General features: G+C 41.8%; 1 protein-coding gene and 1 long non-coding RNA gene across 2 annotated transcripts in view; one reads left to right on the top strand and one right to left on the bottom strand.

Annotated features, from left to right (window-relative positions):
- LOC103354183 (uncharacterized) overlaps positions 1-17,527 on the top strand; it is a 30,691-nt gene extending 13,164 nt beyond the window's left edge. Inside the window, exons 2-3 of the long non-coding RNA XR_520036.1 lie at positions 6,419-6,644; positions 17,517-17,527. This is a non-coding gene — a long non-coding RNA (uncharacterized LOC103354183). The remainder of the gene's footprint in view (positions 1-6,418; positions 6,645-17,516) is intronic.
- The window catches only part of pfas (phosphoribosylformylglycinamidine synthase), a 29,702-nt gene extending 4,752 nt beyond the window's left edge, over positions 1-24,950 (bottom strand). Inside the window, exons 1-17 of the mRNA XM_008277475.1 lie at positions 24,821-24,950; positions 22,318-22,440; positions 22,017-22,152; positions 7,812-7,917; positions 7,532-7,730; positions 4,540-4,645; positions 4,303-4,443; positions 4,089-4,213; positions 3,851-3,979; positions 2,524-2,661; positions 1,729-1,857; positions 1,538-1,611; positions 1,296-1,452; positions 1,156-1,217; positions 894-1,055; positions 506-742; positions 168-398 (exon numbers count right to left, since the gene is read on the bottom strand). Coding sequence (XP_008275697.1) covers positions 168-398; positions 506-742; positions 894-1,055; positions 1,156-1,217; positions 1,296-1,452; positions 1,538-1,611; positions 1,729-1,857; positions 2,524-2,661; positions 3,851-3,979; positions 4,089-4,213; positions 4,303-4,443; positions 4,540-4,645; positions 7,532-7,730; positions 7,812-7,917; positions 22,017-22,152; positions 22,318-22,438 — 2,253 coding nt within the window. The 5' untranslated portion in view covers positions 22,439-22,440; positions 24,821-24,950. The remainder of the gene's footprint in view (positions 1-167; positions 399-505; positions 743-893; positions 1,056-1,155; positions 1,218-1,295; positions 1,453-1,537; positions 1,612-1,728; positions 1,858-2,523; positions 2,662-3,850; positions 3,980-4,088; positions 4,214-4,302; positions 4,444-4,539; positions 4,646-7,531; positions 7,731-7,811; positions 7,918-22,016; positions 22,153-22,317; positions 22,441-24,820) is intronic.
- Between the last annotated feature and the right edge of the window lie 2,643 nt (positions 24,951-27,593).

Below are 27,593 nucleotides of genomic sequence, written 5' to 3'. Positions count from 1 at the left end.
AACATATATCAGCTAAAATCTAAATCTAAAGACGATCTGGGCAACAGAGTTGTCAGCTCATCATGTATCCATTCGAGAGGACCAGCGGCTATTTTCATTTTAAGAGGTCATTTGTGATGTGTGTGTTATATTAGTGGGTTTATTCACAGGCTCCATGATCTGCTCACCTTCAGCGCTGTGACTCTGGCAAACACCAGATTGGTCAGAGCCTCTCCGACAGCCATGCGAGCCCCCGCTGCAGGGCAGACCAGACCTTTAATTGGCTGCTCCCCGATGGCCGTCGCTGCTCCCTCCAGGGTAAATGGCGACAGAGCAACAACAGCCACGTCAGCCAATGGGGTGTGAAGAGGGCCGACGCACTGTTGCTGGGCAACCAGCCCAGTCACAGACCGGTCCACCTGACAGAGGGGGAAGGGGGGCAGGGAAACCACGGACAGTCACAAAGTGTCTGCGCGGATTCATTTCTAAAGATAGAGACGGTGTAAGATGGGGCTGCAACACACACCTTGTTGGTCAGGTAGCGTTTGGACGCCACAGCTGGCAAACGTAAAACTCTGCGCAGAGCATCTCTGACCGTCAGTCCAGCAGGAAGACTCAGCGGCTGATGTGTTGGGGAAAGTCGCTCCATCTTAAACTCCTTCTGCGGCATTTTCCCCAGAACCCACTCCAGCTGCAGGTCCACAGGGTCCCGCCCCCCACCTGCCTGGTCGGCACTGCCTCCCTCATCGTCCACGAGAACAATCTGTGTAAGAAATCAGACCGATATAAACACACTGGACTCTTATTGAGGGCAATACTTGAGGTTGTCTCGCAGAATGACACAGCCGACAACCGCTGATCACCTAAGTGGTTTGATTAGCAGAGTGGATGTGCTTTTATCGGCTGCAACGTGCCTTTCCATCTCCTGTGATGTTTCCCACAAAGTCAACAGGACACTTCTCCCTCTGACACACCCTCTCCAGGAAGGACCTGTCGGATGGACGCAGCAGCAGAGCATTGCTCTCCTGATACTCTGCTCCCCACAGCTCCAGCACACTCAGTGTGGGGTCACCTTTCTGCACAGCAAAGACACAGAGAAAAAGCAAACAATAGACATTGATCTTATGGGTTGCAAAAATAAATACAAACAAAAAGCTCATCTGTGTCCATGATTACCTTGAATTTACTGCAGTAGATCACAGCTCCGGCTGGCTCACTGAGCTCCTTGAGCACGTTACCTAGAAATGAGAAAGTGGCTCAATATCTTAACTTTGTTCTCATTTTCGATCCTAAAAAAAAGGCCACAGTTTTTGTACCGTTTCCTCCTGCCCCCTGATCATGTATACTGCAGATTGGGTTTCCATTGCTTTTCTCCAGACAGGCCCTGAGAGCTCGATTCATCTTCTGCTCCATCTCAGCATCCCCCCTCTGGACGGCACCCAGATCCCTGTCGCTGGAGTTGTCCCCCTGCACCTACGAGACGAAATGTGTTTAAATACTCATCTGCACCTGCTGAGGCCGCTGCTAGTCTCAGTTTGATTTACTGTAGAGCCCATACTTGGACCGAAGAGGCTGCTCCTCCTCCTACACCGATCCTGTACACCGGTCCTCCGATCTTCACCACCTCCATTCCTGATCGAAAAGCACAGCAGAGGAGCAGCAAGACGCAGTGACTCACTGATCGATATGTGTGCAAATATAGCTTCTGAATTGATGAAACTCATTTCTCACGCTGCGTTAAAGCATTACCAGGCTCTGCTTCTTCTTTCTTCACATAGGCATCTTCAATAGAGCCCAGGCCACCGCTGAACATGATCGGCTTGATCCACTCCCGTCGCTCCCCGTTAGCCAGCTGCATACCGAAGGAACGAGCAAAACCTAGACAAGGGCAGAAGTACATGTTAATATAGAAGTGCTAAAACAAGTAAATGTTAGTAAATCATCCGTTTCATGAGCAACATTTCATTTTTCACTTGCAGTATTTCATTCTTTTAGGTGCAAGATTTCATTAGCATGCATGATTTTACTGCACTACATCAGAATCATTGCCAGCATTATTTCTTACTTTTCTATTCTTATCTTAGCTGACTTAATTGTATTTTCAGTAACGTATTGTACTTGCATCTTATTGCTTTTCTACGAGGCACTGCATTTATTCTCAGGGTATGTAATTTTGTTTTCTGAGCAATATCTGGTACAAGGATCTCCTTTGGGATTAATGAAGTTTTATCTCATCAATATGTAGACTTACAGAAAATAGATGATAAGAATTCATAGCTGACTGATTGTTGTGTTTAATAGGCTTCTGTTTTACAGATGCGGCGATTTGTTTTTACTTTCCCTTGTTTCACACTTAATTTATCTCAACTAAACAGCCCGAGGAAAACATTTTAATAACACACTTTGGTTTTGTTTACTTCTAAAAACTAATTTCCTACAATAATTAATTAAATATTTCATTTTCATGCCTGTGTGAATGTTGAGAATGAACCGTTTAATGTAATTTAGTTATGCATCAGTATACATAATAGTAGGCTTTCCTACCTGACAGGACGGGTTCTCCGAACTTGTTGCCGTAGTCCGATGCTCCGTCGCTGGCCTCGATGGCGACCTGCAGCGGAGGGGCGAAGCTGGACGGATACTCCCACCCTTCTCCTTCACACTCCCAGGGCAGAATGTAACCTGGAGAGAAAAGACACGTTGACTCAATTTCTGCGCAGCACAGTTTAGCTTCTGCATCTTTATTAACAACTGTGACTCAGCATTTTCTCATGTTTAGAATGGTTGACGTCAGGGTTTATTTTTGGGACCAAGTTTTATTTTCTTTTTACAAACTCTCCCATCGGGAACATCGTTTGTAGAGACGGCATCTCTTTTTACTGTTATGTCACTTAGATGTACCTTACATTTAAACACTTGCAACTGGATTGTTTCACTTCAGCAAAACACAGATCTTTTGGTCTTACACAGCCCGATTATTCTTGGCTGCAAAATGGTCTGACTGCACCTGACTACCATTCTGCTATGGACAAAAAATAAAAAATAAAATAAAGCACTCTGGCTTGTTTGGATTTCTTTAAACCAATCACCGTTGAATGGCTGTTGATAATCTCAGAATGCAGCAGCGTCTTTGCAAAATAGCGCCAGGGGAACTGTTTTGGTGGAACATTTGCATGCAAAACTTTAAAGTTTTATCGCAACATGTTGCTGGCCCGGAGATGGCAGCCATCATTTCCCACAATGAAGGAAATGTTGAAAACAGTTACATGTAGGTAGCGAAAAGGGACGAGAAAGTTGGACAAAATGTGTGGAGGAAACAGCAGGTCTGGCCTTGAAGTCTACATCAGATGAGATCATCAGATGTAATCAAATATTTTCAGAGCTTGCCGCTTACTTGATTCAAAACAGCTTTTTACTTGCTTAACCAAAACTCTACGGATTGACGTCCAAACTGCGTAGAACTCAGCTGCCAGTTTTCTTTTTTTATGTGGCGATGCTGTTCTAGCTTCCTGTTTCCCTGTATGTTTTAGAGATGAGTTACTCTCACTGGTTACTTTTAAAACAAATCATATCAAAACGATGACGTTTGTCATGCTTACTAAATGAGACTGTTCCAAGCTGTACAAGCAGACTACTTTGAAGAGGATGGCGCCAGATTTAAATCAGGTTCTGTTTTTGCATTTTGTAAATGCTGTCATGAAACTTTTTTATTTTATTTTTTTAAATCACATCTCATTTTAGTTTTACCTGCTTTTCCCAAAAGGTATTACTTGTTGGGTTTAATTTGCAGTCTTGTGTGAAGAGCTTTGTAACTTGTGTTTTGAAAATGTGCTGCAGATTATTACTACAGTGCAGGTCTTTAGCATCTGACCTGGGATGTGAAGGTTTCCGAAGCAATATCCTGCAGTGCCAGCGATGACGTGGCCTCCTCGTCCAGCACTCTGGACGTCTCTGATTCGGCCTCCAGTTCCCGTGGTGGCTCCACTGAACGGCGCTACGCCTAAGAAGTCCAGACAGACAGGCCTGAAAATTAGTATCTGGCAAACAGTACATGAGAAAAAAAATGGGCACTTATGTTTAAATATACACAGTGTTGTTTGTGTCCTGACCAGTCGGGAAGTTGTGCGTCTCTGCAGTGAAGATGACGTGTCGTAGTGAACGCCGTGTCTCATACGCGCTCGCTTGGGATGGATCTTTTGGATAGACACACTCGAGCTCCAAGCCTTTGATGCCACTGGACACACACACACATTTCACAGTGAGTCAGTTCGGACAAAAACACACTCGCAGCATCTGTGGTCGCCGTGCTGTTTCCAGCACTACCTGCTGTTGTCGCAGAACTTGATGACGTTGTTCTGGTTGCTGTGCCGCTGCGTGTCCATTATGAGGCTGAAAAGAGTCTCCTTCTGCTCCTGCCCGTCGATTACCATCCGCCCACGGAAGAACCAGTGACGGCTGTGCTCGCTGGGACACCGAGGTGCAAAAGAAAGAATTAGAGAATTTTAAAAAAGTACGGCACAAAGCAGTCCTGCTAATGTGCTCATTGCAGACAAACGCTACCTGTTGGACTGAGCCAGGTCAAAACACTCCACGCTGGTGGGGTTCCTTTTAATCCTCTGGAACATCGATGTGTAGTAGTCCAGATCCCAGGAGTCAAAGGCCAAACCTGCGTCAAGCACAACACACGACATCGTCATTATTTGAAAGAAAAAAAAAAAAGTCAACCACAAGGCAGCAACGATTCCGCATCACATATGACCTTTTAAACAGACGAGTTTTTAACTAATGTAACACTGATGCAACACAAACACACCTGCATGCGCCAAGAAACCCAACAACTATGACACACTGTTAATTGTGTACAGTTAATTAGATCATTTCCACAGCACTTAAACTTTAAAAACACTGTTATGATAGATTCATTATTATGGAAAGTATACACTGCCTATATTAATTTGTGTCCCGTCTATTAAACAACACGTTTAACTCAACTCGGGAAGCGAAAGAGTGAGTGCACAATAAATACTTTAAGCAGCTATAGTCTCAATAAATTTCACACATACCACTTCTTAATTATCGCCTCAATTCGCCAGATGAGCCTGGCGGAGCCTGCAAAGTATGTGCTGAAATTATTCTCATCTGTCTGAGCCGCTTGTGAATATTAATGAGGCTGAGAGAATAAGCAGAGCATGAACATAAGTACGCACACCACGTTCTGTCACTGTGGCGACTGAAACCTGTTTCATATAAAGAAGAATAACGCTGAACAAACACTGTCAGGACCAAAAAATGAAATGCATTTTTGTTATTTTAGATTACACTCCCTTAATTAGGCACAAACGACAAAAAAAATATCAAGTTCCAGGTACTTAATGAGAGGATTTGTGTCTTTCCACGACAATAAAAACTTGTGCGCCTCTTTGGAGAAGGAGAGAGAACACAAAATTCTCCTTTATGCAGTAAGACGCAGGTATAACATCGTGATGAGCAAAAACAAAAGTTGAATGTTTTTATTAATTTTTGTTAGAACAAACAGTTCTTTTTGGGAATTTTTTAAATGTGACTCGCAGAATAAAATGATTCTGATGAAATATCACAACTTCAAGGTCAGATTTGGTTAATTTTCCAGACGGCACAGATGAGCAGAAATGATCGTCATGTTTCCAACAGTCCTTAAACGGACTGTTGGAAACATGACGATCATTTCTGCTTTTACGGTTTTTGCTGCTAAATAGCGTAATTTTTTGAAGATAACGAGCCTTTTAAACCTGTCAGTGGGTTTTGGGGTTCAGAGACTTTCATTGGGACGTGTTTTCCATCAGCATGGCTCTGAATGTCACGGATATTTTGGGGGACGTGGGAAAACCTGAGCTCCCAGCCACTCTCTAACAAAAAGTAGATTTTTACATGAATCTATTAAGAGTCTGACTGAAGGTCTGCGAGTCTGGAACAGACAGTTTCTTTTTTTTTTTTTTTCTTTTAATAAGATTTTTAATTATTTTAATGGAGAAGTGAGTGATGAGTTTGGCTGGTCTCGGTCTTTCCTTCCAGTTGATTAAGGGAAGGTGAAACACAATCTCCGGGACGGCAATGTCTATAAAAGCTGCAGATTTAATAGTTGTAGCTCCACAACTGGGATTCCTCTTATCTATGGACATATGGAGATTTTAAAACATCAGACTACTCTCAAAGCAGGCAGCACAGGAACACCACTAGCAACACAGTTTTTTCAGAACGCCCTGTTGTCTTTGAATCTTGTTGTGTAAATGACATATTACTCGAAATATATATAATCATTTAAGTTTCAAGAATAAGAATACTTAATCTTGAGGGTTTATTCATTATATGTTATTCATTATAATGCTGATTTATAAAGATTTGTGTGCTTGTAATGTATGTTGTTCTGAAGGACAGGGTTCTCATCGTTGGGAGGAAACAGATGAGTGCGAGATAATCCGATAACCGATAACCTGGACGAGCTGCGGATGTGGACAGGATGTAAAGATATGGGGCATACATCCCAGGGAAGGAACAAACAAACAAACAGGCAGGAAGATGTGAAACAAGTTTATGTGACATTTTGTGTAACCTGTTATGTGACTGAACTGTATAAGAAAGGGTTGGAGGAAAAGGTCTTAGTCTCACTCTGTCTGATGGTAGGGAGAGTTTGACCCAGAGCTCTGTAATGCAATATTCAGTGTGAGATTAAATTGATTAATTGAGAGCGCGCTGAATTTGTTTCGTCTTTATAAACGAACACACGGAGAAAAGAGAATCTTCTCCAACAATCCCTGCATCCATCCCTTCAAGGAAACTCAACCTCACACATGCAAACAAACTGAGACGAATATGGTGGTGATTTAATCAGCCGGCAAGTCTCCCTGGATGGAGATCCCTAATGCAGTTCCAGCTCATTTCTGTGCTTGACTTCAGTCACACTGAAAAAATTGTTTAAAATTGGTGTGAGAATCTGCATTGTTTGGAAAAGCTGCAGGAAACTAGCGCTAAATTGCACCATTAAATGCCATCTTGTTTGGTGCAACTCCTCAATACTCCAAATCTCAACAACAGAGGTGAAGAGTGCAAAGCTAGCATCACACAAAGCGCCTCGTTAATGTGAAATGCGCAAAGCTGAAATAAATATTCTGACATTCTGAAGATTAGAAAGTAGTGATGCCAACTTCTCATATGTTTTGAGAAAATATTTACCAGCTGGAAACATAAAATCGTGGCTGCAAATGTCAACTGACCTCCATTCAATAGCTGATCTGTTTTGGGGTTTCGTCCCATTAGACACACGCTAAACACAAACATGCACGTGTGAGAAAATGAGCGACATCACTGCTGTCCTGTGACTTCAAGCAGCTAAGTAATAACGCCGTGCATCATGTGACATCACTACATCCACTCAGTGTACTCACAGTTAGCTGCAAGACTGGAAAGAAGCATGAAGGAAGAAAAGGTCACAGTCCGTTAAATTCAATAAAAAAAAAAAAAAGAGCCTGAGTCAGAAAAGTAAAAGCAGAGCCGGAGAGAAGCTGAAGAGTCTCACCGAGTTCGTCGTTCGCTGTTTCCAAGGCCACGCGACCTTTTCCCAGGATGTCCACCTCGAACACCGACTGTGGTTTGGTTTCCACGGTGAAGGAGGTGATGGGATGTCGATAGATGCACTCCGTCATGCCATCGTACAGACACTCGATCAGCTTCTCGATGTCTCCGTTGAGCTCAGCCAGGCTCTCTCCGTTCTTGGGCTGAAGAGGAGGCAGACGGATCACATCGGGAAAACAAAGTGATCAACCATCCAGAATCAGATTGTGTGTTTTTTTCCAAACCTTGATGAGAAACCTGCGAGAAAGCTCGACTCGTGTGACGTTAGCGAGGCCGGCGCTCTGGCAGATGGACACGGCGTTCGTGGACCAGGCGGTGGAGAAGTTCAGCCTAAAAATGCAACAACAGGCAGAAAACACTTACAAGGGATTTTGTTTTTGGTGTTTAATTTACTGGTGTTGTATTTCTCTGATATCTTAGACTTAAAAAAAAATCTTGTAATTATTTATTATCTGAAGGTATTCTTTGTTTTTTTTTCACCTAATGGAATTAATTCAAATGCAAATTATGTTTGCCTACAGTCTGTCTAAACTTATTATTTCCATATTATCTACCCCTGGACACCCTGAACATCTGCCTACCTCAAAAGACCTTTAGTGTAGAAACATCTATTTTAGTTATTAGGTGCTACAGGGAGTCATAAACAATCCTACATCTTGGCAAGCATCCTTGTGTTCATCCTTGGATGCCCTTTGCTGGTTGAAACTTTTTATGTACCTGGATGTCGTCTCTACAAATTCTCCTTTTACTATGTTGGCACCAACTGGAATCTGAGTCATTTCTAATACGTTATGGCTTTTTTTTTTTTTTTTGGACTGAGACCATCTGACATTTCTTAGGAACATTAATTATCAGCCCAGGATGCATATTCATGTTATAGCTCACTCGATTTATTGAGCACAAAATCATTTCCCAGACGATAAACCCTTAATATTTTACACAAACACTCCAGCTCTCTTCACACTGAAGTCGTCTCGGGAAACGCACTTTGATTACGGCACTTTTTAGGGGCGTGAAAAACAAATCGATGCAGTCAAGTTCAATTTTCAGATGCCTGCTGCCACCTACTAGAGCACGCTGTGAAGAACAGAATCCATACTGTGTGTTTAGATTCAATGCAGAGTCGTTGATGACACACCTCATGTGACAAAAGTTGCTTCCAAGGAGGACAAAACCTTAAATCTGATGGTCTAACGTTACGAAATACGCACAGCCAATGGGGGAAGTTTCATTTTCTGCAGCAGTTTTTAATTTGCGTTCACGAGGAACATCTTGTGCAGTGAGAGTCTTTAGTCTCTGAGACGGTAATGAACATTGCAGTCTCTAGAGTTTGGGCTTCGGATTTCTTGTCTTGGTTACTGTGGGTACGTTCCAGTACATGCTGTATAAGAAGCCAGAAAAAGATTTTGTATGACATTCAAACTGCTGCGTACCAAGCCAACTGGGGGAAAAGCAGGCTGCTGAAGCACCTAGAATGTTTCGGATCAGTCAGGCAGAGATTGAGAAAATCTTANATTCAGAGACTTTTTAGCTGTTTTTTTTTTTTTTTTTTTTCAGACTTGATAGGAGACAAGTATAGAAAAAAAAATGGCTGCGGGATTCCCATAGAAGTGCAGGACTTTATACTGCAGTTCAAAATTTTAAAAATGTGACGGGGGCAAATAAATGTCCAGAAAATACTTTAGACGGTAAACTGACAGATGACTTCATAATGACAATAACCATTAGCTGCAGCTGTAGAATACACTAGATCTCTCATAATGGCACAAATAAATTTTAGTCTTACAAAGCTGGCTGATGCTGGGCATCTCAGAGGGGTCAAAGGTCAGTTTGAAGTACGGCTCAGTCCTCTGAGACAGACCCTCCTCTTCCTGTTTAACACAGAGCTCATTGGCTTGGAGGCGCTCCAGCTGGAAACTGGTTTCCTCCCACAGAGCTCTGAGGTCAGGCAGCCGCTCTCTCAGCACCTCCTGTCCATCCACACGGACATTGACCTGGAACACAAGTGCAGGAAACAGAAAACAGCGGTCATCATGGATGAAGAGAAAAGGCTTTGAGGCAAAGGTGGTGCTTGAGGTCTCACCGTCGCCTCTGGTCCGAAGCCGCAGGTTCTGCCGATGGGACGACACTGAACTCCTGCCTCACTGTATCTCTGACACACAGCTTCTAAATCCGAGTGTGAAACCTCCAGAACCAAGCCGAGCTCTTCGCTGAACAACAGCTCCATGACTGCACAGACGACAAAAGGCAGCAGAAACCCAGCATGAATCTACAATCACAACAGTTTATATCCTGAAGCTAAAATCAATAACACATCAGCTCACTGACCTCCAGCTCCTTGTGACGACAACTCAACGTCAACCCCACGGTTTCCTGCAAACGCCATCTCTAGCAAGCAAGAAATAAGGCCTCCATCGCTGATATCGTGTCCTGCACTCAACAGACGATCTGAGAAAACAGACAAAAGATCTAGATTTTCTTCCGCAACAAGATTTTTTTTAACCAAAACTTTGAACAGTGAAACCACTAGGTGGCGGTCTCATCACAGCACAAAGCCAAGGCTGCATACTAACAAAAGTTTGCCCACAGACTGAGTCACACTAAACAACGCTGAACTTTTTTCCCCCTCTGCAGCAGGTAGATGTCTTCCCTGCGAGCGCAAACTGACCGCGTATGAGCTCCTGAGTGGTGCTGAAGCAGGCAGTCAATAGTCCTGGCTGGTCCAGGTCAGGAGAGCAGTCTCCCAGCTGGCTGTAGCACTGAGCCAGGGCAGAACCTCCCAGACGGTGACGGCCTGGACTGAGAGGAACCCACAACAACACGCCTGCAGACAGAGGACAGAAGGTCGGTTCGGGCCGTCTGTTACTGAGTGTGCTATGTGAGAGTAAGATGTGTGTGATGTGGGCGAGAGAAGCTCGCAACAATGAGGATATTTAAACACTGTGAATCCTGTTTCTGCAGTCACTAGCTGGAAACTCTGACAGCCAGACACACTGTTTTATTAATCATGAGCAATAAGATTTGAAGCTGTGTATGTGTGAGTTGTTTGTCTGAGTGTGTTGTACCTTTGCCATCTGGATCCTCAAGATCGGGCGTCACGGTGGCAGTGATGTCAGGACAAACAGCATATGCTGAAATAACCAGAGCGCCTGAAACAGAAGCAGACCAGAAGCGACTTTTAAGTAAAACACCAATACTCTAAAAAGTAATTCATGGGACTTAATACCACCACTCAAAAACATTACAAATTCTAATTTCCTGATATAGAAAGATCTTTCAAGCTGCGAGCACAGTTTTGTTGAACTGCGTTGACAAATGATGTTGATAATTACACCAACTTAATATTGTGTGTCATTTAGACAGAAATGTCCGCATTTGATTTTAAACAAAATTCAAGTTGTGGTAAATGAATTAAATTGAGTTGATAATTACATTTTTTTTGTCCACTGCGAGTCCAGGATTTCAAGTCTTTAAAAACTGTGTTTGTGCAGCTAATTGCTAGGTAATTGGTCTTTTAAAATGCCATCGATTGTAGAGGAAAGAGAAATTTCCTTAACTCAATATAGTTTGTTGGTTGCACATGATTTCATTAGAAGTTGGAATAACTCAAAAAGGCAAATGTAAAATGTTCAACTTTTGTTTTAGAGTGCACAGATGAATCTACACAGACACAAACAGTGAGAGCACCTGGAGCTTTGACCGTCTTTTTCCCCACTCTGGCAGCCATACTCAGAGAGTCCTTGCCCCCATCGATGGCCACCCCCAGCAGGCCCATGACCTCACACATGGCTTTGCAGGCCTCCCACAGTGACGCCCCCTCACCGGGCAGCTTGGCTGCCCACATCCAGTTACCACTACACTTGACATCCTGAAACATACAACAGTAACATATATCAGCTAAAATCTAAATCTAAAGACGATCTGGGCAACAGAGTTGTCAGCTCATCATGTATCCATTCGAGAGGACCAGCGGCTATTTTCATTTTAAGAGGTCATTTGTGATGTGTGTGTTATATTAGTGGGTTTATTCACAGGCTCCATGATCTGCTCACCTTCAGCGCTGTGACTCTGGCAAACACCAGATTGGTCAGAGCCTCTCCGACAGCCATGCGAGCCCCCGCTGCAGGGCAGACCAGACCTTTAATTGGCTGCTCCCCGATGGCCGTCGCTGCTCCCTCCAGGGTAAATGGCGACAGAGCAACAACAGCCACGTCAGCCAATGGGGTGTGAAGAGGGCCGACGCACTGTTGCTGGGCAACCAGCCCAGTCACAGACCGGTCCACCTGACAGAGGGGGAAGGGGGGCAGGGAAACCACGGACAGTCACAAAGTGTCTGCGCGGATTCATTTCTAAAGATAGAGACGGTGTAAGATGGGGCTGCAACACACACCTTGTTGGTCAGGTAGCGTTTGGACGCCACAGCTGGCAAACGTAAAACTCTGCGCAGAGCATCTCTGACCGTCAGTCCAGCAGGAAGACTCAGCGGCTGATGTGTTGGGGAAAGTCGCTCCATCTTAAACTCCTTCTGCGGCATTTTCCCCAGAACCCACTCCAGCTGCAGGTCCACAGGGTCCCGCCCCCCACCTGCCTGGTCGGCACTGCCTCCCTCATCGTCCACGAGAACAATCTGTGTAAGAAATCAGACCGATATAAACACACTGGACTCTTATTGAGGGCAATACTTGAGGTTGTCTCGCAGAATGACACAGCCGACAACCGCTGATCACCTAAGTGGTTTGATTAGCAGAGTGGATGTGCTTTTATCGGCTGCAACGTGCCTTTCCATCTCCTGTGATGTTTCCCACAAAGTCAACAGGACACTTCTCCCTCTGACACACCCTCTCCAGGAAGGACCTGTCGGATGGACGCAGCAGCAGAGCATTGCTCTCCTGATACTCTGCTCCCCACAGCTCCAGCACACTCAGTGTGGGGTCACCTTTCTGCACAGCAAAGACACAGAGAAAAAGCAAACAATAGACATTGATCTTATGGGTTGCAAAAATAAATACAAACAAAAAGCTCATCTGTGTCCATGATTACCTTGAATTTACTGCAGTAGATCACAGCTCCGGCTGGCTCACTGAGCTCCTTGAGCACGTTACCTAGAAATGAGAAAGTGGCTCAATATCTTAACTTTGTTCTCATTTTCGATCCTAAAAAAAAGGCCACAGTTTTTGTACCGTTTCCTCCTGCCCCCTGATCATGTATACTGCAGATTGGGTTTCCATTGCTTTTCTCCAGACAGGCCCTGAGAGCTCGATTCATCTTCTGCTCCATCTCAGCATCCCCCCTCTGGACGGCACCCAGATCCCTGTCGCTGGAGTTGTCCCCCTGCACCTACGAGACGAAATGTGTTTAAATACTCATCTGCACCTGCTGAGGCCGCTGCTAGTCTCAGTTTGATTTACTGTAGAGCCCATACTTGGACCGAAGAGGCTGCTCCTCCTCCTACACCGATCCTGTACACCGGTCCTCCGATCTTCACCACCTCCATTCCTGATCGAAAAGCACAGCAGAGGAGCAGCAAGACGCAGTGACTCACTGATCGATATGTGTGCAAATATAGCTTCTGAATTGATGAAACTCATTTCTCACGCTGCGTTAAAGCATTACCAGGCTCTGCTTCTTCTTTCTTCACATAGGCATCTTCAATAGAGCCCAGGCCACCGCTGAACATGATCGGCTTGATCCACTCCCGTCGCTCCCCGTTAGCCAGCTGCATACCGAAGGAACGAGCAAAACCTAGACAAGGGCAGAAGTACATGTTAATATAGAAGTGCTAAAACAAGTAAATGTTAGTAAATCATCCGTTTCATGAGCAACATTTCATTTTTCACTTGCAGTATTTCATTCTTTTAGGTGCAAGATTTCATTAGCATGCATGATTTTACTGCACTACATCAGAATCATTGCCAGCATTATTTCTTACTTTTCTATTCTTATCTTAGCTGACTTAATTGTATTTTCAGTAATGTATTGTACTTGCATCTTATTGCTTTTCTACGAGGCACTGCATTTATTCTCAGGGTATGTAATTTTGTTTTCTGAGCAATATCTGGTACAAGGATCTCCTTTGGGATTAATGAAGTTTTATCTCATCAATATGTAGACTTACAGAAAATAGATGATAAGAATTCATAGCTGACTGATTGTTGTGTTTAATAGGCTTCTGTTTTACAGATGCGGCGATTTGTTTTTACTTTCCCTTGTTTCACACTTAATTTATCTCAACTAAACAGCCCGAGGAAAACATTTTAATAACACACTTTGGTTTTGTTTACTTCTAAAAACTAATTTCCTACAATAATTAATTAAATATTTCATTTTCATGCCTGTGTGAATGTTGAGAATGAACCGTTTAATGTAATTTAGTTATGCATCAGTATACATAATAGTAGGCTTTCCTACCTGACAGGACGGGTTCTCCGAACTTGTTGCCGTAGTCCGATGCTCCGTCGCTGGCCTCGATGGCGACCTGCAGCGGAGGGGCGAAGCTGGACGGATACTCCCACCCTTCTCCTTCACACTCCCAGGGCAGAATGTAACCTGGAGAGAAAAGACACGTTGACTCAATTTCTGCGCAGCACAGTTTAGCTTCTGCATCTTTATTAACAACTGTGACTCAGCATTTTCTCATGTTTAGAATGGTTGACGTCAGGGTTTATTTTTGGGACCAAGTTTTATTTTCTTTTTACAAACTCTCCCATCGGGAACATCGTTTGTAGAGACGGCATCTCTTTTTACTGTTATGTCACTTAGATGTACCTTACATTTAAACACTTGCAACTGGATTGTTTCACTTCAGCAAAACACAGATCTTTTGGTCTTACACAGCCCGATTATTCTTGGCTGCAAAATGGTCTGACTGCAACTGACAACCATTCTGCTATGGACAAAAAATAAAAAATAAAATAAATCACTCTGGCTTGTTTGGATTTCTTTAAACCAATCACCGTTGAATGGCTGTTGATAATCTCAGAATGCAACAGCGTCTTTGCAAAATAGCGCCAGGGGAACTGTTTTGGTGGAACATTTGCATGCAAAACTTTAAAGTTTTATCGCAACATGTTGCTGGCCCGGAGATGGCAGCCATCATTTCCCACAATGAAGGAAATGTTGAAAACAGTTACATGTAGGTAGCGAAAAGGGACGAGAAAGTTGGACAAAATGTGTGGAGGAAACAGCAGGTCTGGCCTTGAAGTCTACATCAGATGAGATCATCAGATGTAATCAAATATTTTCAGAGCTTGCCGCTTACTTGATTCAAAACAGCTTTTTACTTGCTTAACCAAAACTCTACGGATTGACGTCCAAACTGCGTAGAACTCAGCTGCCAGTTTTCTTTTTTTATGTGGCGATGCTGTTCTAGCTTCCTGTTTCCCTGTATGTTTTAGAGATGAGTTACTCTCACTGGTTACTTTTAAAACAAATCATATCAAAACGATGACGTTTGTCATGCTTACTAAATGAGACTGTTCCAAGCTGTACAAGCAGACTACTTTGAAGAGGATGGCGCCAGATTTAAATCAGGTTCTGTTTTTGCATTTTGTAAATGCTGTCATGAAACTTTTTTATTTTATTTTTTTAAATCACATCTCATTTTAGTTTTACCTGCTTTTCCCAAAAGGTATTACTTGTTGGGTTTAATTTGCAGTCTTGTGTGAAGAGCTTTGTAACTTGTGTTTTGAAAATGTGCTGCAGATTATTACTACAGTGCAGGTCTTTAGCATCTGACCTGGGATGTGAAGGTTTCCGAAGCAATATCCTGCAGTGCCAGCGATGACGTGGCCTCCTCGTCCAGCACTCTGGACGTCTCTGATTCGGCCTCCAGTTCCCGTGGTGGCTCCACTGAACGGCGCTACGCCTAAGAAGTCCAGACAGACAGGCCTGAAAATTAGTATCTGGCAAACAGTACATGAGAAAAAAAATGGGCACTTATGTTTAAATATACACAGTGTTGTTTGTGTCCTGACCAGTCGGGAAGTTGTGCGTCTCTGCAGTGAAGATGACGTGTCGTAGTGAACGCCGTGTCTCATACGCGCTCGCTTGGGATGGATCTTTTGGATAGACACACTCGAGCTCCAAGCCTTTGATGCCACTGGACACACACACACATTTCACAGTGAGTCAGTTCGGACAAAAACACACTCGCAGCATCTGTGGTCGCCGTGCTGTTTCCAGCACTACCTGCTGTTGTCGCAGAACTTGATGACGTTGTTCTGGTTGCTGTGCCGCTGCGTGTCCATTATGAGGCTGAAAAGAGTCTCCTTCTGCTCCTGCCCGTCGATTACCATCCGCCCACGGAAGAACCAGTGACGGCTGTGCTCGCTGGGACACCGAGGTGCAAAAGAAAGAATTAGAGAATTTTAAAAAAGTACGGCACAAAGCAGTCCTGCTAATGTGCTCATTGCAGACAAACGCTACCTGTTGGACTGAGCCAGGTCAAAACACTCCACGCTGGTGGGGTTCCTTTTAATCCTCTGGAACATCGATGTGTAGTAGTCCAGATCCCAGGAGTCAAAGGCCAAACCTGCGTCAAGCACAACACACGACATCGTCATTATTTGAAAGAAAAAAAAAAAAGTCAACCACAAGGCAGCAACGATTCCGCATCACATATGACCTTTTAAACAGACGAGTTTTTAACTAATGTAACACTGATGCAACACAAACACACCTGCATGCGCCAAGAAACCCAACAACTATGACACACTGTTAATTGTGTACAGTTAATTAGATCATTTCCACAGCACTTAAACTTTAAAAACACTGTTATGATAGATTCATTATTATGGAAAGTATACACTGCCTATATTAATTTGTGTCCCGTCTATTAAACAACACGTTTAACTCAACTCGGGAAGCGAAAGAGTGAGTGCACAATAAATACTTTAAGCAGCTATAGTCTCAATAAATTTCACACATACCACTTCTTAATTATCGCCTCAATTCGCCAGATGAGCCTGGCGGAGCCTGCAAAGTATGTGCTGAAATTATTCTCATCTGTCTGAGCCGCTTGTGAATATTAATGAGGCTGAGAGAATAAGCAGAGCATGAACATAAGTACGCACACCACGTTCTGTCACTGTGGCGACTGAAACCTGTTTCATATAAAGAAGAATAACGCTGAACAAACACTGTCAGGACCAAAAAATGAAATGCATTTTTGTTATTTTAGATTACACTCCCTTAATTAGGCACAAACGACAAAAAAAATATCAAGTTCCAGGTACTTAATGAGAGGATTTGTGTCTTTCCACGACAATAAAAACTTGTGCGCCTCTTTGGAGAAGGAGAGAGAACACAAAATTCTCCTTTATGCAGTAAGACGCAGGTATAACATCGTGATGAGCAAAAACAAAAGTTGAATGTTTTTATTAATTTTTGTTAGAACAAACAGTTCTTTTTGGGAATTTTTTAAATGTGACTCGCAGAATAAAATGATTCTGATGAAATATCACAACTTCAAGGTCAGATTTGGTTAATTTTCCAGACGGCACAGATGAGCAGAAATGATCGTCATGTTTCCAACAGTCCTTAAACGGACTGTTGGAAACATGACGATCATTTCTGCTTTTACGGTTTTTGCTGCTAAATAGCGTAATTTTTTGAAGATAACGAGCCTTTTAAACCTGTCAGTGGGTTTTGGGGTTCAGAGACTTTCATTGGGACGTGTTTTCCATCAGCATGGCTCTGAATGTCACGGATATTTTGGGGGACGTGGGAAAACCTGAGCTCCCAGCCACTCTCTAACAAAAAGTAGATTTTTACATGAATCTATTAAGAGTCTGACTGAAGGTCTGCGAGTCTGGAACAGACAGTTTCTTTTTTTTTTTTTTTCTTTTAATAAGATTTTTAATTATTTTAATGGAGAAGTGAGTGATGAGTTTGGCTGGTCTCGGTCTTTCCTTCCAGTTGATTAAGGGAAGGTGAAACACAATCTCCGGGACGGCAATGTCTATAAAAGCTGCAGATTTAATAGTTGTAGCTCCACAACTGGGATTCCTCTTATCTATGGACATATGGAGATTTTAAAACATCAGACTACTCTCAAAGCAGGCAGCGCAGGAGCACCACTAGCAACACAGTTTTTTCAGAACGCCCTGTTGTCTTTGAATCTTGTTGTGTAAATGACATATTACTCGAAATATATATAATCATTTAAGTTTCAAGAATAAGAATACTTAATCTTGAGGGTTTATTCATTATATGTTATTCATTATAATGCTGATTTATAAAGATTTGTGTGCTTGTAATGTATGTTGTTCTGAAGGACAGGGTTCTCATCGTTGGGAGGAAACAGATGAGTGCGAGATAATCCGATAACCGATAACCTGGACGAGCTGCGGATGTGGACAGGATGTAAAGATATGGGGCATACATCCCAGGGAAGGAACAAACAAACAAACAGGCAGGAAGATGTGAAACAAGTTTATGTGACATTTTGTGTAACCTGTTATGTGACTGAACTGTATAAGAAAGGGTTGGAGGAAAAGGTCTTAGTCTCACTCTGTCTGATGGTAGGGAGAGTTTGACCCAGAGCTCTGTAATGCAATATTCAGTGTGAGATTAAATTGATTAATTGAGAGCGTGCTGAATTTGTTTCGTCTTTATAAACGAACACATGGAGAAAAGAGAATCTTCTCTAACAATGCCTGCATTCATCCCTTCAAGGAAACTCAACCTCACACATGCAAACAAACTGAGACGAATATGGTGGTGATTTAATCAGCCGGCAAGTCTCCCTGGATGGAGATCCTTAATGCAGTTCCAGCTCATTTCTGTGCTTGACTTCAGTCACACTGAAAAAATTGTTTAAAATTGGTGTGAGAATCTGCATTGTTTGGAAAAGCTGCAGGAAACTAGCGCTAAATTGCACCGTTAAATGCCATCCTGTTTGGTGCAACTCCTCAATACTCTAAATCTCAACAACAGAGGTGAAGAGTGCAACGTTAGCATCACACAAAGCGCCTCGTTAATGTGAAATGCGCAAAGCTGAAATAAATATTCTGACATTCTGAAGATTAGAAAGTAGTGATGCCAACTTCTCATATGTTTTGAGAAAATATTTACCAGCTGGAAACATAAAATCGTGACTGCAAATGTCAACTGACCTCCATTCAATAGCTGATCTGTTTTGGGGTTTCGTCCCATTAGACACACGCTAAACACAAACATGCACGTGTGAGAAAATGAGCGACATCACTGCTGTCCTGTGACTTCAAGCAGCTAAGTAATAACGCCGTGCATCATGTGACATCACTACATCCACTCAGTGTACTCACAGTTAGCTGCAAGACTGGAAAGAAGCATGAAGGAAGAAAAGGTCACAGTCCGTTAAATTCAATAAAAAAAAAAAAAAGAGCCTGAGTCAGAAAAGTAAAAGCAGAGCCGGAGAGAAGCTGAAGAGTCTCACCGAGTTCGTCGTTCGCTGTTTCCAAGGCCACGCGACCTTTTCCCAGGATGTCCACCTCGAACACCGACTGTGGTTTGGTTTCCACGGTGAAGGAGGTGATGGGATGTCGATAGATGCACTCCGTCATGCCATCGTACAGACACTCGATCAGCTTCTCGACGTCTCCGTTGAGCTCAGCCATGCTCTCTCCGTTCTTGGGCTGAAGCGGAGGCAGACGGATCACATCGGGAAAACAAAGTGATCAACCATCCAGAATCAGATTGTGTGTTTTTTTTCCAAACCTTGATGAGAAACCTGCGAGAAAGCTCGACTCGTGTGACGCTAGCGAGGCCGGCGCTCTGGCAGATGGACACGGCGTTCGTGGACCAGGCAGTGGAGAAGTTCAGCCTAAAAATGCAACAACAGGCAGAAAACACTTACAAGGGATTTTGTTTTTGGTGTTTAATTTACTGGTGTTGTATTTCTCTGATATCTTAGACTTAAAAAAAAATCTTGTAATTATTTATTATCTGAAGGTATTCTTTGTTTTTTTTTCACCTAATGGAATTAATTCAAATGCAAATTATGTTTGCCTACAGTCTGTCTAAACTTATTATTTCCATATTATCTACCCCTGGACACCCTGAACATCTGCCTACCTCAAAAGACCTTTAGTGTAGAAATATCTATTTTAGTTATTAGGTGCTACAGGGAGTCATAAACAATCCTACATCTTGGCAAGCATCCTTGTGTTCATCCTTGGATGCCCTTTGCTGGTTGAAACTTTTTATGTACCTGGATGTCGTCTCTACAAATTCTCCTTTTACTATGTTGGCACCAACTGGAATCTGAGTCATTTCTAATACGTTATGGCTTTTTTTTTTTTTTTTGGACTGAGACCATCTGACATTTCTTAGGAACATTAATTATCAGCCCAGGATGCATATTCATGTTATAGCTCACTCGATTTATTGAGCACAAAATCATTTCCCAGACGATAAACCCTTAATATTTTAGACAAACACTCCAGCTCTCTTCACACTGAAGTCGTCTCGGGAAACGCACTTTGATTACGGCACTTTTTAGGGGCGTGAAAAACAAATCGATGCAGTCAAGTTCAATTTTCAGATGCCTGCTGCCACCTACTAGAGCACCCTGTGAAGAACAGGATCCATACTGTGTGTTTAGATTCAATGCAGAGTCGTTGATGACACACCTCATGTGACAAAAGTTGCTTCCAAGGAGGACAAAACCTTAAATCTGATGGTCTAACGTTACGAAATACGCACAGCCAATGGGGGAAGTTTCATTTTCTGCAGCAGTTTTTAATTTGCGTTCACGAGGAACATCTTGTGCAGTGAGAGTCTTTAGTCTCTGAGATGGTAATGAACATTGCAGTCTCTAGAGTTTGGGCTTCGGATTTCTTGTCTTGGTTACTGTGGGTACGTTCCAGTACATGCTGTATAAGAAGCCAGAAAAAGATTTTGTATGACATTCAAACTGCTGCGTACCAAGCCAACTGGGGGAAAAGCAGGCTGCTGAAGCACCTAGAATGTTTCGGATCAGTCAGGCAGAGATTGAGAAAATCTTAGATGATCTGGCAAAAAAAAAAAGGTTACTGAGCAAGAAAAGGTTTCCTGAATAAGTAAGAAAGAGAGTATATGAAAAAACTGAAGCCAACAGCAGATCACCGATATTAATGCAGAGCTCTAAAAAAAAAAAAAAAAAGAGAGAGAGGATATATAGAGATGATTCCTTAAAAATTAAAAAGGACAAGATGAAGAAGGCTGAGATCTGCCTCACGCAACAGCTGGAAAAACCTCCAAAATGAAGGCTACAACTGGCCAACAGCAGCTACACAATCAAAGACTCCAGTCGGAGGAGGAGAACCCTGTCTCCTGATTGAACCACTACAAAAACATTAAGCATGAAATGAAATGAAATGAATGAAATGAAAAATACTTTATTCATCCCAGAAGGGAAATTCAATTGAAAGCAGCCAAAGTCGAGGTGAAGGATGACCTGGAGAACAAAAGACACCAGTGGCACCATGAAAGATCCTTCTGCTTTAAAACTAGATGCCGTCTGAAGGAGGAGAACGTGCAGGAAAGGGAAAAATCCACATGTGGTCATTCCAAAACACGAAAAAATCCCTGAAGTAAACTGATACCTTCAGCTCTTTGAAAGAACTGGTGGCACCACTCAAACATGGCGACTTGTTGTGTAATTCTAATGTAACATAGTGTAAAATAATTTACTGTAATAGATATGTATAGTCCTCTAGAAACATTTTTGCTGTTTCTCTCATTATGTTTCAATACATTCGTGTATAATGTGTACAAAAACTGATTAAAAACTTAAATAATATAAAAATAGAATGTTCTTTACACCTTTTCAGCAACACTGAACATAACATTCAGCACATTAAACACAGCAAACCAGAGTCAGAATTAAAAAAAAGATTTTTGAAGCAGTTTCAGGTCAGCTGTCTTTGATCGAGTAGTTTCTACTGTCATGTATTTGTGTAAGCGTATAAACATTATACATTTTGCCAATAAATGAAGGAGCTCGTGTCTCTTTCTGGTTTTTAATAAACTCAATAATTGTTCGTCTGATCTACATCAGTGTTGCTGCTGGTCACTTAAGCAAGTGTAGCATCGAGGTTGAACCTGTTTCAATAAATAGGAGCCATTTTTAGTTTTCCTTTCAGGTCTTCGGCTTGTACTGAATGTGCCACTCTGTATCAGCACCACTAACCCTCTAAAGAAATTAATTGGAGTATCCTGAGTCTTTGGTGTTGGGCAACTTTCAGACCTTTCAAATACCGTTTTATTGTAAATTAGGCATTGTGCTGCTCAAACTCCCTAAACATGATAGAGCATCATTGTTTGGTACAGACCGCAAGAAAAACAATACATCATAATTATTCCACTAAATTTGTGACTTGTTTTGCAATATCTGTCAAAATAATCACAATATGATTTTTTTTTTTTTTTGCACATGGTTTAGCTCTAGTAGAAACCAGTGATGCTACCTTGGTCCGATCTCCACCAGCTTCTCCCCGCTGCCCTCTGTGAGGTTCGGTTTCTCAGACAGCGGCTCCGCCTGCAGAGGACGACGAAACAACCAGAGGAGAATCTCCTTCTGCTCGGCACCGAGACTCTCGCAGCCTGCAGCAGAGATCAGGAAGAAGCAACAACAACATGGCAAAAAGAATGAGAGGAAACGTAAAGCAGCATGTGGAGACTCACAGAGAACCTCACAGGTGTTCACAGCATCCACATCTTTAACTGTCAACATCTTCATCATCAGCTGACAAGCTGTTGCACACTCACCTGTCAGTTCCACGTTGTAGCACAGCTCGCTCGTGATTGACAGGTGTGGGTAGAGCTTGGGTGCCCTCTCTAAGGCCCGCCCATTCACAGCTTCATTACTGTAGAACCGCACCACAGCCATGACTGATGGAGAGACCGCACACAAATCCAGGTTAAAGACCGAGAGCCTCCTCTTCATAAAGTCAATCTGCGTCTGAGATGATGGATTTTAGGCATCACTTTTCAATAAAATGGATTTACTCTGCCACAGGCTGCATTTTGTGAAGTAATTGATTTCAGAATCCAAGACCAAAGGTCACTATTGAAAATCAATGATAAGTAAGCACTGTCACATCTTCTCACTGAGGCTAACCTTTGTCTGCAGATCACTTCAGGTCAAGACAACCCGATAATGAGATAGCAGGCTGCTCAGGATGCCGTGCGAAGCCTGCAAAGCCAGCCAACATCTCAGTGTGTTCAAGGAAATGTGTATAGGCAGCGTACCTGTGGATGCTGCAGCCATCTCATGAGGAATCAGCCTAATCTCAGTCTACACACTGTGCTAAAGGTTTACATGTTTTGGTTCTTGTCCATTGTGCACCATCATCGGTGCATTCTGCTGCAGGACAATGAAACCAAACAAAAAGCTACAGTCGTAAAGAGCTGCCTTCAGGGACAAAGAAGGAGGAGTTTTGCAGAAGATGGTGTCGGTCCCATAGAGCCCTGAACTCAAGGAGTCAGTATGGGATCATATGAAGTGATAAACCACAGAGACAGTCTAAATCCACAGAAGAACGGCAGCGAGTTTTTAAAGACGCACCTGGAAAAACTACAAGGAGAAGTGGTGCTGTTTTAAACACACTGTTACCCAGTGCTTGCTCAAAGGGAATCCATCTTTGGATTTATTGGGTTTCTCTGTTTAATTTTACAGGTTAATTCTGTTTAATCTCATCCTTAATTTAAGAAGTGCCTTGAGATGACAGGTGTTGTAGATCGGCCCTCATGCCAGATATTTACTTTTTTATTTGTTTAACCTTTATTTAAACAGGAAAAGGCTCACAGGAGCTTCACAAGACAGCCAGCAGCACAAATGAACAGGTCACAGACAGGAAACGGTTTAAATAAGGTTTAAAGATGAGAAGTCGGGCTCGACCAATTATCAGCCTGATGGACTATCAGTGGTCGATAGTCTGCATTTTAAAAATAATTTGAATTTTTTGATTTTTCCTAAGGAACTACCAATAAAATAAGTTAAACATTAAGGAAGGAGGCAGCCACAGATTAACCCAAAACAGTGTCTGGAAAGTTTTCAGATCTGGACCTCAGTAGGCAATAAATGTGATTAAACAGGGAAAGACTCAGAAAACAGAGAAAAAGAGGACACAAACTGTTTAATCTCATTTAACTGATCTCACAGTCAACAGCATCCTACTGTCACATGACACTGACATCATCACTCACATTTCGATTGTACATATTCAGTTATCCTTATTAAAGGTTAATGAAAAACAAAAACTAGCCATAAATTCTGCTATCACACGTTGTTTAGACATCATGTTTAATATATATCGTGTCCAAATATCAGTATCAGTGTTTTCTGATTGCAACTAATCTGTGTTTGTATGGAAAAGAAAACTGAAGCAATCAACAAGCACACTGGTCGATCCCTACTTAAGAGGGAAATATAGTATCATGAAAATATAAGATAATGTGTGTCACAAGTCATCAGTGATGTTAACCAAGCAGGACCAATGTGAGTCAGTCATAATGTGGACAGCTGCCTGAAAGTTGCATAAATTAGCTTTAAATTCATTTGATGGGATCAGCTCTTTAACACTCAGGCAAGTTACTTAGGTGCACTGTTTTCACCAGATCACTACAGTCTGTGGGAACACATAACAGGAATAAGTCCTGGTAGTGAAAACAGTAACTTCCTGTATTTTTTTTTTGGCAAATTTAGATCCTTAAATCAAATACTAATGTGATATTTTTGTACTGCACTCTGTATGGAATTAATTGGTTCTTGACATTATTTTTCAAAAAGAGCCTTGATTTATTTTAATTCCTATTTTTGTTGTTCTTGTTTTTACAGCAGTTTGAGTCAAAAAAAATGAAAAATATCTGCAGAAATCTCTACTTTGATCACGTAAAATGTCCATAACTTGATGAAACAAAGTTGACATTTTTTGAAAACTATTTTAAGATGAACTCAATCAAACTCTAACCACACACACACAGCCTCACTGATTGTGTGCGTGTTGTGTGTCAGGAGCTTCGTGTTAACCTCATGGAGCAAAACTGCAGCGCAAACACACACCTCTTCACCAACACTCACTGTTTTCGGTGACAACAACAGGAGAACACAACTTCTTATTCAGTCCAAAATGTCACACAGCAGGACAACACTGACGCACGTTCACAGCGTGTTCGCGTTTATGTTGTTTGTTGCCTCGTTGTGTTGTTTCCTCTGTTTGCTGTGTGGAAGCTAAGCGGCTAAAAGTTAGCAGAAAGCTCGTTAGCTCACCTACGTGCAGCAGTTTTAGCGGTTTACTCTTAGTTTTGGGGTGAGAAGTTGAGTTGCCGCTCGGCTCTGGAGTCCTGGAGAAACTTCTGCCCCCCTGGGAAGGACCGGAGGAGGTTTGGTCGGTGGAGGTGAGCGGACTGACAGGACAGGATGGATGGATGGATGGACCTTTGCTCACATGTGAGCGGCTGCAACCGCACCACGCATGCGCAAAAGGGAACGAGCTCAGTTTGGGAAGGCCTGATTGAATGAATGAAGCTGCAACTTGTTTCTCATCTGGGATCTGTTCTGGGGAAGTTCATGGCAGACTTTGTTTTAAATAATAACCTAAACTTGAAAATGTAATTTCAAAATAGCATTATAATTTTCCCCAAATGTGTGTGTGTGTGTCAGTAAAAATGCAATCATCCAATCTGTATTTTCCTATGCACGTACAAATAGGATAGGATCCTATAAGCTGAGACTGTATTTAGCATTTTAGTGTCAAAGACTTGCTGTACAGATGCAATATGTGAGGGCGGAAAGTCACACACTTCTTTGATCATGCTGTCAGGACTGTGAACCTTGAAAATCTAAATCATAGCACCTCATCTGTCTGCTGCAGCATAGAGGCACACGAATGTAAACATATAAATAACATGTAGGTCTGTGGACACACATACGTTCCCACTCTCTAATGCATAACAAACATGCATGCAAACACACACACAGCTGCTATCTTGCACAATGCACACTGCACTTTAGTTTAAGATCTCTACCTCAATATTCAGGTCATCTTATTTCAAATTTTCTCTTCTTTTTTTTTTTTTTAAAGATTTGTCCATTTTTACACTGTGTTATTGTTATTGCACAGCCTTGACAACAGTCACTTTGCATTTCACTGCACATGCTGTATGAGCATGTGGCAAATATAAACTCTTGAGAAATATGTGCCGCTAGAAGGTGAATTGAAACCCCTAATTCAGCTTCAAACTATGCAATTCAAATGAATAAAATTTAGGTTGAACACTTCAAAGTGAAATAATGTGATTTATGTGTTGTCTAGTGGCGCAAATTTCTGCCCACACGAGTGTCTCAGTGAACCCAACCTGAATTACAAAAACTGAATTTTAATTTTGAAAACTTGATATGGAACTGAATTAAATTTCCTCCTAAAAATAAGTTATCTGAATGAAACTTAATTTGGTATAGCAATTATTTGAGTGGAGCTATTTTAATTATGTAATTTAAATTCAGTTTCTAATGGCACATTCAGTATTTCTCCTCAAGGTTATACTGTCTCAGTAACTTGAAGCTGAATTACAGGAACTCAATTTTAAATTTGTATGCTAAATCTGAAGCTGGGTTTAATTTCAAAATGTAATAAATTCAGTTATAAATTGTATAATTCAAATTAAAATTTTAAATACAACTACAAGACTTAACATGTGCTACAGTGGTATTTAAAAATGTCACTTCCAAAGACTAAATCTGTTCTATGGAGGCCAGTATTTAAATGCAATATGTAAAGGCAGATATAATAATAATAATTTTTAAAACTTAGTTTCTAGTGGCACATATCTCCTCTATCCTTAGAGTAGTGTCTTAGTAAAGTGAAACTGAATTACAAGAAGTGAATTTGACTTAAAATGACTAATTTTGAATTGCAAGAACTGAATCAGAATTTTAAAAACTGAATATGGAACTGAATTTCATTTTAATCAAATAGTTCAAATTAAATATATAAAATTTATGTTTATTTTTAAACACAGTTGAGCAGTTCAAATTTAGATTATTTAATTCAAATTCAGGTTCCTGCCTGTAAATAAGCTCCCAGGCTTTTGAAGTTACATTTACAAAGACTAAAAATGAAAATGCAGTCGTTCAACAATTTGAAAATGAGAATGAAAACTGCCTCACGTCTTTAGTTACTGTTGACTCTCAGTCTCAACATTTAGGTTAGCTAGAGTAACTTCTATTATATATAATATTAAAGGGCCTTAAGCTTAATATTTAAACTTGTTGGGTAAATTTGGAATTCTAATCTTAATTCTCTACTTGAAAGCACTTCGGCTCAACTCCAATGTGTGCTATAAATAACTTAATTGAGCTTAATAAATCTATCCCAACAAAATGACTGAATGTGGTTAAATCTAAAAGAAAAATAAAGTAATTAAAGCAAATGAAAGATGGGTTCTTACTTAGACATTCATCTACTCTGGTAATTGTGTTAATTGTTTTAGAGATCTGGGAAAATATCTGCAGACAGTTTGATGGAAGCACCGAAGGAACAGAACAAATCCACTCCCACACACAGAGAAAGTCAAGAGCTGCAGTCTTAGATATATTTAATAAATTAAAGCCAAGGTACAAAAAAAAAAAAAAAAAAACAATGTACATTTTCAAACCTCCCTCCCCTCCTCCACCTACAACTCTTTCTTTAAACTGTGAAAAGCATTGTTCATTTTCTCACCTCAGAATATAAGACAATACAGACCAGGGATCAGCGATGAACATCGAGTCATTGAGTTCATATCAGCCTCTGAAGCAGAGCGGCTCACTCTGGAGCCGACTCCCGCCTCAGGTCTCAGTCTAAATTACGTCTCTCTGCAGTCTGACACACTATGTTATGTTTGTCCCCTGAGCCCCCAACCCCCCCCCCACAAAACACATACATGCTACATGTCTGCAGGCACCTCGGATAAGACAGAAGGATTAGACTGAGATAAAGTTTTATCAGAGACCACAAAGTACATTTCAATGCCGAGTGTTGTTAGATGTCAGCTGGTCCTGC

Source organism: Stegastes partitus, unplaced genomic scaffold, assembly GCF_000690725.1.
Source record: "Stegastes partitus isolate 25-593 unplaced genomic scaffold, Stegastes_partitus-1.0.2 Scaffold98, whole genome shotgun sequence".
Classification (NCBI taxonomy): Eukaryota; Metazoa; Chordata; class Actinopteri; family Pomacentridae; genus Stegastes; species Stegastes partitus.
Note: the sequence above shows the minus strand (reverse complement) of the source record. Positions and strands in the feature narration are given on the sequence as shown.